A 12,858-nucleotide genomic window follows, 5' to 3' on the forward strand; every position below is an offset into this window, starting at 1 on the left:
CAGAGGAACGCATACACACACACACACACACACACACACACACACACACACAGAGGCACGTATACACACACACATGCCTACACACACACGTACACACACACATGCCTACACACACACGTACACACACACATGCCTACACACACACATGTACACACACACACACACACACATGCCTACATACACACACACACACACGAACACACACACATGCGTATACACACACAAACACAGAGCCACGTACACACACACACACACACACACACACACACACACACACACACACACACACACACACACACACACACACACACACACACACACACACACACACTTTCCTTTACTGTAAAATGAGCAACAGTAACAAGTGATACTTGCTGCATAATACTGCAAGCTTTTAAAACTGTTTGACAGCTTGATATATAAAAATGACAGCTCTGGTAATATGCTTCATCACATAATAAAACCATTTCAGCTACTCTCTAGCTCATATTTCAGTTCTAAAATCACCGCCTCTTATTATGCCAGATGCTGTATACTGTTTTGCGCAAAACAGACTCTGTTGGATAACAAGCTCTTCCACACTTTTTAAGGGAAGAAGCAGATATCCTCTCACTTTTAATGTCACTGCACTGTGACATGGAATGCATCAGAGGTTGAATGGGCCATCTGTTCACAAAACCCAATCCGGTATAAAGAATAATTTGATTTTAAGGGTGTTCACTTGTAGACATATCAACCAGCCAAAGACTTTTGCTGAGAAAGAAGAGTTAACTTCTACAAGACCAGCTTGCAGATGTGACTCTAAAAATCACTTTACCTCCCAGCTCTGTGGCAGAATTTAATTCATAGGATTACTCTGGAACGGCTGCTTTTCTACGCTGAGTAAGTGTAAGCTAAACCTAATGAAACCCCTTTGATGCTAGAAGGGCAAAAAATAACACCCTCTAGCAGAAACAAATAGGTTACCCAAGTTATTGTCAATCACAACATTAACAGACACTGGCGTTTAGCTATCATATAGCTGAACACAGAATTGTCTGCAGCAGATGTATAGCTGACTTCAGTGATGGGCTACAATAGAGTGTTATCGGTTGTGGGCTTGGCAATGCAGGTTAGTGTTAGGTATAAATAGGGGGGGGGGGGGGAGTTAGTCTTAGGTGTAGGTATGGGGGAAGTTTGTGTTAGATGTAGGTGGGTGGGTTAGTGTTAGGAGTGGTATAGAGTAGGTTAGTGTTAGGCATAAGTAGGGGAGTTAGTGTGAGAAATAGGTCAAAAAAGCTGAAAGCAGAATATCAGTAACATTACATTATCGATATTCTAATTATTGACAACAGCAGGCACCCAAATTGACAGGTGCTATCATTAAATGTATGCCATTGGCAACTGACAGATTGCTGGCCACTGACATTCTTAGGCAGCACCTTCTCCCAAAAACGTATCTCATACCTCCAATGGTCATTTATCGTATCAAGTAATAATGTTATATTAGCTAAAATTTAGGTTTTTAAAATAAGTTAATAAAGATGCTTAATACCTTTACATACAGGAAGAGGCCCACTCCACTGAGATGGCTGACCCAACATGCACTTTATAGTCACTTCTCCCATTAGTTCATATCCCTCATAGCACATGAAGGTGAGTGATTCTCCTGGGAGATACAATCTCTTGTAGAGAATTTGGTAGCCATTTTCTGGTAGTCCAGGATTGTCACATGCAAGGGACTCTTCAGCTGGAAAAAAGACACAAACCAAAACTTTATATGACACATAGAAATTATGTATTAGTATCCATGAGTACATATATCATACCTATTACTTCCACACATCCTACGTTATTTCTGCTTTGTTTGGGGACACACTAGCAAACACAGTGACATTTTTCATATTTGAACTTTTAAACTTGAACCTTTTACAGTTTATTACAAATTGTACTCAATGATAAAATGCAAAAGGCCAGACTGTCTAGAATCAAAGGATTGGCACCCATGGGTGGCCTGAAGTCAATTGGCAAGCCATAAATTATCAAAGCTTATAATTATCATAGCAGAGGGCAAACATATTACACAGCACTGTAAAATATATATTTGGTGATTTTATACTGGAGAAACCTTACAAAGAGAATGGGAGAGAATGGATCTACAAAATCACCGTATAACAGGACATATAAAAGATGATTATCATTTCAGTCATTTCAGTCTTGCGCTCTTATTCAATTCACTTTTTTCCCTAGGTAATATTGTCACACCTTATTTATTAATGCATTTTAAGCCACCAGCAAGCAAGGAAATACTTCGAATAATTTTGACAATACCTTTTCACCAACTTTTTGGTAAATGTTCAAATGCACAGTGCTGAAATTTTAATCAGAAGAAGCCTTATCTCCTAGGAGAAAACTAGGGCCTTGGCCTTTTCCCCACCACTTAAAACTTTCCTCTGAGAACCTGACTGTTGGTGAATTTGAAGAGGTGAGTTTTGAAAGCCTGTTTTGATGTGTTAATTTAATTATAACAAAATTGTGCTAATTGGAAATACACTTTATCTAGAACTGGGGCCAGAGCCTGCAGTGTGAAATTTTGAACATGTAGTGAGCTATTAAATAGATCAAAGAATGTATTTTGAAGTTCACTGTGTCTATTACCAACTAGGCCAGGGGATAAGTCCGTTCAAAGCAAGTTTCTTTAACCTTGGACATGATGCAAATTCAGGGTTTCACATGAAGTTCCTCTCTATTCAGATTGGCAAACAAAGTACACAAAGAACTCTATTGAAGCATTGTATGTAGACTGACCTTTCCTTTACTGAACTGCAGAAAATAATTATTCTTACAAGTACACCCAAGTATATTTATGTACATGCATATTTCAGTAGTAAATGTTTGAAGACAGCAGTTTACCTTGGTCTACATTTTGTATGCAGATACCAGGTGGATCATAAAGAATGCTGCCCTGGTACTTTATTCAGCCTGCAACATATTCAAAAGCCTCTTAGATGCACTTGCTCGTTCTCATCAATTGATGGGTTTACTAGCTTCCAGTGTAGACAATGCTTTAGTAAATAAAGCAGTTGTTGTGCAGACCTATTAACCACTTCCAGACCGGGCTAATTGAAATCTACGCCCTGTTTGGGACCTGTTATCCATGCCAGGGCGTAGATTTCAATAACTCGCCGCATGCCCCCGCCGCTACCGCTGATTGCGTCACTCTCCTGCCACTGCATCCCTCTCACTCTGCTGTTGGTATGACCAGAGCAGGGACAAGGTCCTCCAGCACCCAAGGCTGAGACACCAAAGTGCGCCCCTCCATCCCTCCCACCCAGCCGTCACACACTGATTGCTATTAGACTAAGAGGGCCACAGGGCCCCCAACACCTTAATATCTAGTTATCTGGCTTGAAGTCACTGCTATGTATCCCCTTTTCTTATTTCTTTCTGCTTCATACACAATTAGGAATGACAGCTGAATGAATTGTGCGCCCCCTCCTACACTGCGCCCTGAGGCTGGAGCCTCTCCAGCCTATGCCTCGGCCCGGCCCTGGGTATGACAGCAGAACTCTGTGAGCCGGTCAGGAGCTTATTTCATTGACCCTGTGATCACTGTGAGCCAACATTGGTTCTTAGTGATCACAGGGTCAGGAGCAAATGAAATCGGCTCCTGACTGGCTCATGGAGCTCTGCTGTCGGTATGACAGCTTCAACGGGGGCTTCAGAGAGTGGCGCAAACAGTGAGAGAGATGGGTCCGTGCGGCGTGATGTTGGTGAGCGCCATTTTTTTACCCAGAAGTCTCTGGTCCTTAAGGGGACAGAAACTTCTAGTACTGAAGTGGTTAAAACAGAACTGAAATCCAGAAATGTGGAAGCTGCCATCTATAGTTATACCAATTGCCTTGTAGTAATGCTGATCCTTTGGTTGCAGTAGTTACAGAGCCACAGGCCTGGAACAAGCATGCAGCCAGTGGAGTCACAACATCTAATATATAATGACTTCTTCCAGTTCTTCTCTCAGTTTAGGTTTCCTTTAAACTAGTGGGAATTTCCTTTTAGTAATTAGTAAAAGTAATTAGGGCAAGATCTATAATACATGCTACCTCTCTGACGTGTAATGTTGTTCCTTAGTAAGTAGTCTGCATTTTGAAGCTTTAGGAATGGATCACATATAAGTTTGTCATTAACAATGAATGCCCATTTTCAACAGTAGATGGAGACGTTCATTCTTACTTGAATGACTGTGTTCTTAAATATATAAAATGCATAACAATCTCTCAACTTTTAAACTCCTAAATTGGACAAATTACGTAAGTCGGTAAATGACAAGGACAAAAGGAAGAGTTGCATTTGTTGACATTTTGGCAGACAGGCAGCATATAATTATGTGGGTGTTCCCTTGCATTGATTTCTTGGCTATCTCTTTCATGCAGCAAACATATTGTGACAGCCAGAATCAATGCATTCAATTGATGTACTGATATGACAGAAGCTGAATGTTGGCGAGTCACCTCCAAACTAACAGCTCACTTTCCATCTATTATTTCTGGCTCCCGGGACCACACACTTTAGCATTACACATCATAATGGACAAGACTGATAACCTGATCACAAATGTGCTAATTAGTTAACATGTAGTTTTGTGCCGTGAACAGTTATCAGCGTCCATTTTTGTTGTTGTGGTTGAAATTAATTAAAGAAACTGGGGATTTCATTTACCAATGTTTTTCTGAGCTGGGTTACTAAACGACATTTAATCAAATTTTGATGTATGTTACATTTATAAAAACTCCTTCAAAGGGGAAATTAGACTTTGCAATCCTGAATGTTTAAGAGTCTACAGAAACTATTTTCTCAATATTTTTTCCAGTCATATTGTGATTGACCGGCTGTGGACGGCATTGCAAATCATTTATAAACATAAGTGATCTAGAAAACATGGCCTGGATATATTAAAGTGTTCCTGAAGGGAAAAAAAGACCCCAAAAGGTACTTACTTTGGCCATGCTCCCGTCCATGAACAAGCGCACCCGTGCTGCACAGGCACAGGATACCTCGCACCTGACCAGACTTTTTGCCCTGAGTGGGCTCCGTGCTACTGCACAGGCGTGAGGCCTCCTGCATCTGCACAGATGGAAGCATGGTGGCCAACTTTCAGAAGGTCTCACTTCTGGATCAGAGGTTGGGAGGAGGATCCAGAGTCTTTACTCTACCAAGGTAAGTATCTAACTTTTGCCTGTTTCAAATTTACAGGTTTACTTTAAAGAGACTCTGTAACAAATGTTCTGCCTTATTTCTTCTATCCTATAAGTTCCTATACCTGTTCTAATGTGGTCTGGATTACTGCAGCCTTTTCTAGTTGCACTGTCTCTGTAATAGTCTCTGTTATATAATCTAATCTTCTTTCCTCTAACGGCTTTGTCTGGCTCAGGCACTCAGGCAGGAATGTGCTACTCTGTTTGTGATAGGATAGAAGCTATACACACTCTCTCCAGGCCCCCTGCAGGCCGTGTATGAGTCACAGACTGAGCTCCTCTCAGCCTATCACATGCCATGTCTTTTGTTTGTAAACACTGCCTAAAACTGGCAATTACAAGCTATGATTGCAGCAGGGAGTGGCAGAAACAGCACAGAGGGGCCCAGCAGAACATAATGAATAGAATGGTATGCTTTTTATTGTAAGTATTTTAGAGTACAGATTCTCTTTTAAGGGAACCTGAAGCAACAGTTATATGGAGGCTGCCACATTTGTTTCCTTTCACACAATACCAGTTGCCTGGCAGTCCTGCTTTTTGCTGCAGTAGTTTCTGAATAACACCTGAAACAAGCATGCAGCAAACCTGGTCAGATCTGACAATAATGTCAGAATCACCTGATCTGTTGCATGTTTTATCAGGGTGTATGGCTAAAAGTGTTATAGGCAGAGGATCAGCAGGGCTGCCAGACAACTTGGTATAGAACAGCAAGTGAAAATGGCAGCTTCAGGTTCCCTTTAAATTTTGTCCCGCTAGTATGCTGCAACACTTTTCTGGTTCATAATAGGCCTTAGCAGGGAATGCTAAAAACAGAGAATTAGGGTCCGTGTAACTGAAAATGCATGGATGCAGCTGCAGTAAGAACTTTGTCTTTAACATACATCTAAGGATGCATGAATTTCCTTAAAGGGGACCTAAACTGAAATGTTTCCTTTTAAACAATACCATTTGCTTGGCAAGCTGAACCACACACCTGAAACAAGCATGCAGCTAATCCAGTCTGACTTCAGTCAGAGAACCTGATCTGCATGCTTGTTGAGGGGCTGTGGCTAAAAGTATTCGAGACACAGGATAGCAGGAGAGTCAGGCAACCAGTATTATTTTAAAAGGAAAAATCCATATCCATCTCAGTTTAGGTTCCCTTTAAAGAGAATCTGTATTGTTAAAATCGCAAAAAAACAGTTTTAAAAAGTTTGTTTATAAACAAACAAAATGGCCACCAAAACAGGAAGTAGTTGATGTACAGTATGTCCACACATAGAAAATACATCCATACACAAGCAGGCTGTATACAGCCTTCCTTTTGAATCTCAAGAGATCATTTGTGTGTTTCTTTCCCCCTGTTCTCATGCACTGAAGTTTCAGGCTGCTTGTTTCTTCCTGCAAACAGCTTTGCCCTTGTCTGTAATTCTTCAGTATGTGAAAGCCCAGCCAGCTCAGAGGACGATTTATCCAGCTTGTAAAAGATAAGAGAGAAGAGAGAAGCTGCTCTAATCCTAAATAACACACAGGCAGTGTGCATACAGGGGCCTGGAAAGGGGAGTTCATAGCAGAACCACAACACTGAAGAACTTGGCAGCCTTCCAGACACAGGCCGACAAGTCTGACAGGGGAAAGATACATTGATTTATTACAGAGACAGTGATAGTATAAAGTGCTGCAGTAAGCCAGAACACATTAGAATAGCTTTTTGAACTTGCAGGATGATAAAAAACAGGAAGCAATTTTTGTTACGGAGTCTCTTTAAAGGACCACTACCGTGAAAAATGTTAAAACTTAAAATGCACATGTTTAAGAATTACATTTCTCCCAGAGTAAAATGCAAATTACTTTTCTCCTATGCGCTGTCACTTACACTATAAATCTGACAGATCTGACAGATTTTTGACTAGTCCATCTCCTAATGGGGCATCCTCAGTATGTGTATAAAAAAGCACTCCCTGGAAAGGATCTATACAAAGATGTCAGCCAGCATCCCTACTCCTGTGCACACTGTACTGGCAGTTGGACTGTGCAGCTTCCACCCTGGATGTGGTGTCAGCTGCCACCAAGTAATCTGAGAATCCCCTATGAGGCGATGTACTAGGCCAAAACCTGTCAGATCTGTCAGATTTTTACAATCCATTTTAAGTGAAAGCGACATAGGAAAAAATAAACAAATTAATTTATAGTGCATTTTGCTCTGGAAGAAATGTACATTTATACATTAAATTTTAATTTTTTTGTGATAGTGGTGCTTTAAGACAAATTCCTTCTACCTTTGCTTGTACACAACCACCAAATTACTGAAATACTAGCAACCATCACAGTGATCCAATATGACCTTGCTGAGGCTAATAAAAGTTTGCCACAAAATTGAAGACAATTATTAATCAATATCACTTATGTTCTCTAATGTTCTCTATTTTTACCTCAGGTAGGCATAATATGTAACATTCAGCATGCCACTAGACAGTTTAGTAAACAGGAATAAATTAGATTTTTATTATAAAATGCTGTAAGAATATATAGTTTTGACCAAGCCAAAGTGCCTTTGTGTTTAATTTTTCTTTCGTGCCTTTCAGGAGAACTTGGGACAAGGATTTTGACCTTCTGCTCTTCCAAATGGATGTCATTGAAAATATGGGAAATCTAATCATGGACCACAATGCAATGAACAGACATAAAAATGCCATACAGAAGGCAGAGTGGGTGAGCTAAGTACTGCTTGACTAATCCACCTTCTGTACAGCTTTTTTGCAGCCAGATTGCTGCCTTTCTGGTCTTCACATTACACAGAACATTTCAAACAAACACAGAACATTTATATTGCGCTTTTCTCCTAGCGGACTCAAAGCGCCAAAGCTGCAGCCACTAGGACACACTCTATAGGCAGTAGCAGTGTTAGGGAGACTTGCCCAAGGTCTCCTACTGAATAAGTGCTGGCTTACTGAACAGGCAGAGCCGAGATTTGACCCCAGGTCTCCTGTGCCAGAGGCAAAGCCCTTAACCATTACTCTATCCAGCCACTACTACTCTATCCAGCCACTACTACTCTATCCAGCCACTACATTATTATTACCAGTGCTTTAAAAATGATCATATGGAGCCAAACCAGATTGATGTCATTTGCACTGTTGCAGCATTAAACATTTGCAGGGAGTCAGGGACTTTATTTTCCAAGAGAACTTATACTTGTCACAGTACTATTGACTGTGGTGGAAGCGCCCAAGCTATGTGCAATATATACCCGCAATGAGTAAGAAGAGGCAATTGCTTACCTTTCCAGATGACAAGACACCGGCATATTGAAAAAAGATTTATTTCAACACAGACATGTACGACCTGTGTACCAGGGCGCCTTCACCACAGACTATAGTGTAGTAGTAGACCTCCAGAGAAGTTGCTGTAACTTTCCAGCCATAGACCAATAAAGTTTTATAGAGAGAGCGACCATCCAGCATCCAGGTTCGCCTGGACAACCGAGTGGGGACGGTTATTTCTCCCGCAAGTGCATATACAAGATAGATTTACAAGATAGATTTATTCACCAAGTACGGTGGTGCCGTACTCAGAATTGCTTGTGGTACACATGGCTTGGCAAGTACACGACAACAGTTGTACATACACACATTACATATACAGCAAAATTACACATATTGACAACATTTACAATGCATTTACATCTGCAGTTACACTTACACAGTATTAACATTACGATAACATCTGTGTAATAGTGTGTGCTAGAGGTCCAGAAGAGAGGGCGGAAGGGCAGCACCTATGGCACGCATGTTGATTACAGACTAGGAGAGAGGAGTCAGGGGTCGGTGTTGTTGAGCAGTAGAACTGCCTGGGGGAAGAAAGAGTTCCTGCGCCTGGTGGTCTTGGAACGGATAGTTCGGAAGCGCAGTCCGGATGGGAGGAGCTCAAAGAAGAGGCTGCCAGGGTGGGAGGGGTCTCTGGAGATCTTGGTTGCCCTCTTCCTCATCCTAGCAGTGTGGAGGAGATCAAGAGGTGGCAGGGGCAATCCAATGATCTTTTCTGCCTCACTGATGATTCTTTGCAGTTTGTGTCTGTCGCTGGCCGTCGCGCCAGCATACCAGACGATGACTGAGGAGCAAAGTATGGACTCCGTGGTGGCGGTGTAGAAGCTGGTCAGCAGCTCCCGGGGCATGCCGAATTTTTTAAGTTGCCGCAGGAAAAATAGCCTCTGCTGTGCCTTCTTTTGGATTTTGATGGTGTTTTGCCCCCATCTTAGGTCAGTGGATAGGGTTGTGCCAAGAATCCTGGCTGATGGTACTCTGGAGACCTCGGTCTCACCTATGTGGACTGGTGGGGGAGTGGGAGGGTTTTTCCTGAAGTCAACAATCAGCTCTACAGTCTTTGTTGCGTTAAGGACAAGGTTGTTGTTCTTGCACCAGTTGCAAATTCTCTCTATCTCACTGCGGTAGTCTTGCTCTCCATTGCTGCCAATGAGGCCGATGATGGTTGTGTCATCGGCAAACTTGATGATCTTGACGGACTCCGAAGAGGAGGTGCAGTTATTGGTGTACATGGAGAACAGAAGCGGGGACAGTACACATCCTTGAGGTGCCCCTGTATTGGTAGTTCTCTCGCTGGAGGAGCAGATACCTAGCTTGACCCGTTGTGTCCTGTCTGAGAGGAAGCTCTTAAACCCATGCGCAGAGTATGGGGTCAATACCAAGCTGCGTCAGGTTATCGACCAGGGTGTCTGGGCAGATCGTGTTGAAGGCCGAGCTGAAATCCAGGAACAGGATTCTATACGGTGGTTGCAAGGTTTGCACCCCAATCTTGGGAGTATAATACATTATACGGTACACTTATTCCCTATACCTAATGGTATTGCACCATCGGGTTCCTGGTCTCTCTCATTTTTCTAGGGGGCAAGATGCAGACACCCTAGAATATTCTGATCCTATACTTGTCTCAGGTTTCTATATAATATGGTCATAGAATTTAGATTTTCACTTTCATTTACAATTTGAGACACCTATAAGTAAATGTGTGTACTCTTAGAAAGGAGTTCCTGTTGTATTGTGATTGTTGAATGTTATGGTGATCAGTATGGAACATATCCTGACCATGGCCCTTATTCAATACCCCTTTTCCCTTTTCTCCTAGGAGAAATTTGCCATCTTCTATTGATTTTTTTTTCAACATAAGTAATTAAAAAAGTTCCGAAAAGTAGGTGAATAAGCACTGTCAACATTATTCCGTGTATTTTCTTGCTTGCTGGTGGCGTAAAAGGCATTTACTTGACAAAGTGTAAAAATATCACCTAGGAGAAAACTTAGGAGAAACATGTAATTGCTTCTTCAAATCATAATGTATATGCATATTTACCAGAAAGTGCCACATTTTCCTTGCCTGGTCATGGAAAATAATTCCAGTGTTGTGGTATATTCAGTTGGTAGTTTGCAAACTTACTAGGGGTGGGGCATTGTTTGTAATGATGGTTTTCTCAGTGGCAACTTTCAATGAACATGTAACACACACGAAACAAGTGTTAGCAGAATTAAAAGACGCTTGTAGAGTCCATGCTGTCAGCTTGTTTTCTCCTATTTGAGAATTACTGTATATAAGGTAAGGCACTTACATAATTTCTGTAATTTATAATATGTCTGAGTGTGGACTGTCCTATAAATAAAACACATTTACAACCTGCGAAATCTGCTTTTGAAGGACAACTGACCAGTGAGGGTTATGGATGTTGCCATATGTGTTTCCTTTTAAACAACGCACATTGCCTGGCTGTCTTGCTGATCCCCTGCTTCTTATACTTTTCATTATAGAGCCCAAACAAGAATGCATATCAGATGTTTGACTTCAAGAGACTCTGTAACAAAATTTTCAGCCTTATTTCTTCTATCCTATAAGTTCCTATACCTGTTCTAATGTGGTCTGGATTACTGCAGCCTTTTCTAGTTGCACTGTCTCTGTAATATATCTAACCTTCTTTTCTTTGTCAAGCTTTGTCAACCCAGGGAGGAATGGGCCACCTCTGTTGTAATGAATACAAGTTATGCACGCCCCCTGCAGGCTCTGTGTGCTTTTTTTACTCCTCACTCTCTGCTCTCAGTTTCAGATTGTCTGTGTGTGATGCAGTTTGCAAGGATGAGGGGGGGAGGGAGCTGCCTGTCACATGCTGAGAAACTGTGAGAATCCCAGACTGGAGTGCAGATAATTCACTATGTAAGAAAAAACTTGTAGTATACTGTAACATGAGAAATATATATATATACAACATATATATACATGCACACATATTAGTGTATGTGTGTGCCTAAAGCTGAATGCCTAAATCGTGGCGGGGAATGGCAGAAACGGCAAAAAAGGGATCCAGGAGATCACAGTGACTCGATTGGTATGTTTTTTACTGTACAAATCGGACAGTACAGATTCTCTTTAAGTTTGACAGCATTTGCCACATGCATGTTTCAGGTGTGTCATTCAACACTACTGATTTGTGAGAGATCAGCAGGATGCCAGGCAACTGGTATTGTTTATGAGGAAATAAATATGGCAGGCAGCCTCCATATCACTCTCCGGGAAGTCACCTGTTAAGATCTCAACATCCTAGAGGGTCCAATATTTTTTCAATCAATGGTCTAGATTGTTCAAGCCTTGTTCTTTAATAAAGATATTTCACTGTAAAATGTTGGAGTGCTGAAATAGAACTGTATGCATCCACCATCATAATTGAAGCCCAGATCAAATCAAGTTATTCATGCAGAAATCTTCAGAGGGATTTCAAACCTTTCCTCCCATCTGCATCAATTATATTATAGCATTCTGACAGGAATTCTAGTTTTTTTCTTAACCTGTGTGTCTGTCAGGTAAAATTAATATGTCTGTCAGGTAAAATATTAAAATTCCACTTGACATGATAAACAACTTTTAATCAATGTAAAGCTGCATATAGACATCAGGTGATCTAATCAATCCATTTATTGTTGTATTGGGAACATACTGTATGTCTGTACAAGGAATTTTCCAAGCTCTAGCCTCAGTTGTGAATGAAGTGATTTGCTTAGCGGTTGCCAGACCGCTGTTGTATTGCCTGAGATCTTGAACTGAAATAGTTTGCTTCTATACTTGGGCGAATCTGCATATTTGTAGCTCAGTTGAATGTAGTCACTAACTAAAAGTGGGTTTAAACCCAAAATTAAAAATTTGCTCTAAACCATTAAACAGTAAAAAAACAAAAACAAAACAAATGAACTGCTATAAGACTGGTCTTATGTAATTCATAATACAATTAATAATATTCATAATTATTCATAATACAATACATAATAAATGTTCATATTTACAACTCACTGAACCCACCTCACTGAAGCTACCTGATATCATTGTCGATTGCATGACAAATTATCAAATAGAAATGTAATTTGTGACTAAATAAAGGAGAGAAAGTTCTCTGCTTACACTTCCAATACAATCTGATAATTCTGGTTGGCAAAAGCAATCTTATCAATTAGTGATAAGATAGAGAAATAACCATTTCAGTACCTTGGAAAGCAGTAAAATGGTTTTAGCTATTAGTTTTGAGCTGTGAAATGCTTTAGAGTTTAGACCATAGTTGAAATTTGAGTTTCATCCCAATTTAACTGTGTTATGAATT

The 12,858-nt window shown here is 40.8% G+C and overlaps 1 protein-coding gene across 2 annotated transcripts in view; it reads right to left on the reverse strand.

Annotated features, from left to right (window-relative positions):
• Positions 1-12,858, reverse strand: part of SEZ6L (seizure related 6 homolog like) — a 575,113-nt gene that overhangs the window by 40,536 nt on the left and 521,719 nt on the right. For both annotated transcript variants that reach the window (XM_068238978.1, XM_068238971.1), the window contains exon 14: positions 1,535-1,729. In XM_068238978.1, coding sequence (XP_068095079.1) covers positions 1,535-1,729 — 195 coding nt within the window. The remainder of the gene's footprint in view (positions 1-1,534; positions 1,730-12,858) is intronic.

The sequence above is a fragment of the Hyperolius riggenbachi genome, chromosome 1 (genome assembly GCF_040937935.1).
Source record: "Hyperolius riggenbachi isolate aHypRig1 chromosome 1, aHypRig1.pri, whole genome shotgun sequence".
NCBI lineage: Eukaryota > Metazoa > Chordata > Amphibia > Anura > Hyperoliidae > Hyperolius > Hyperolius riggenbachi.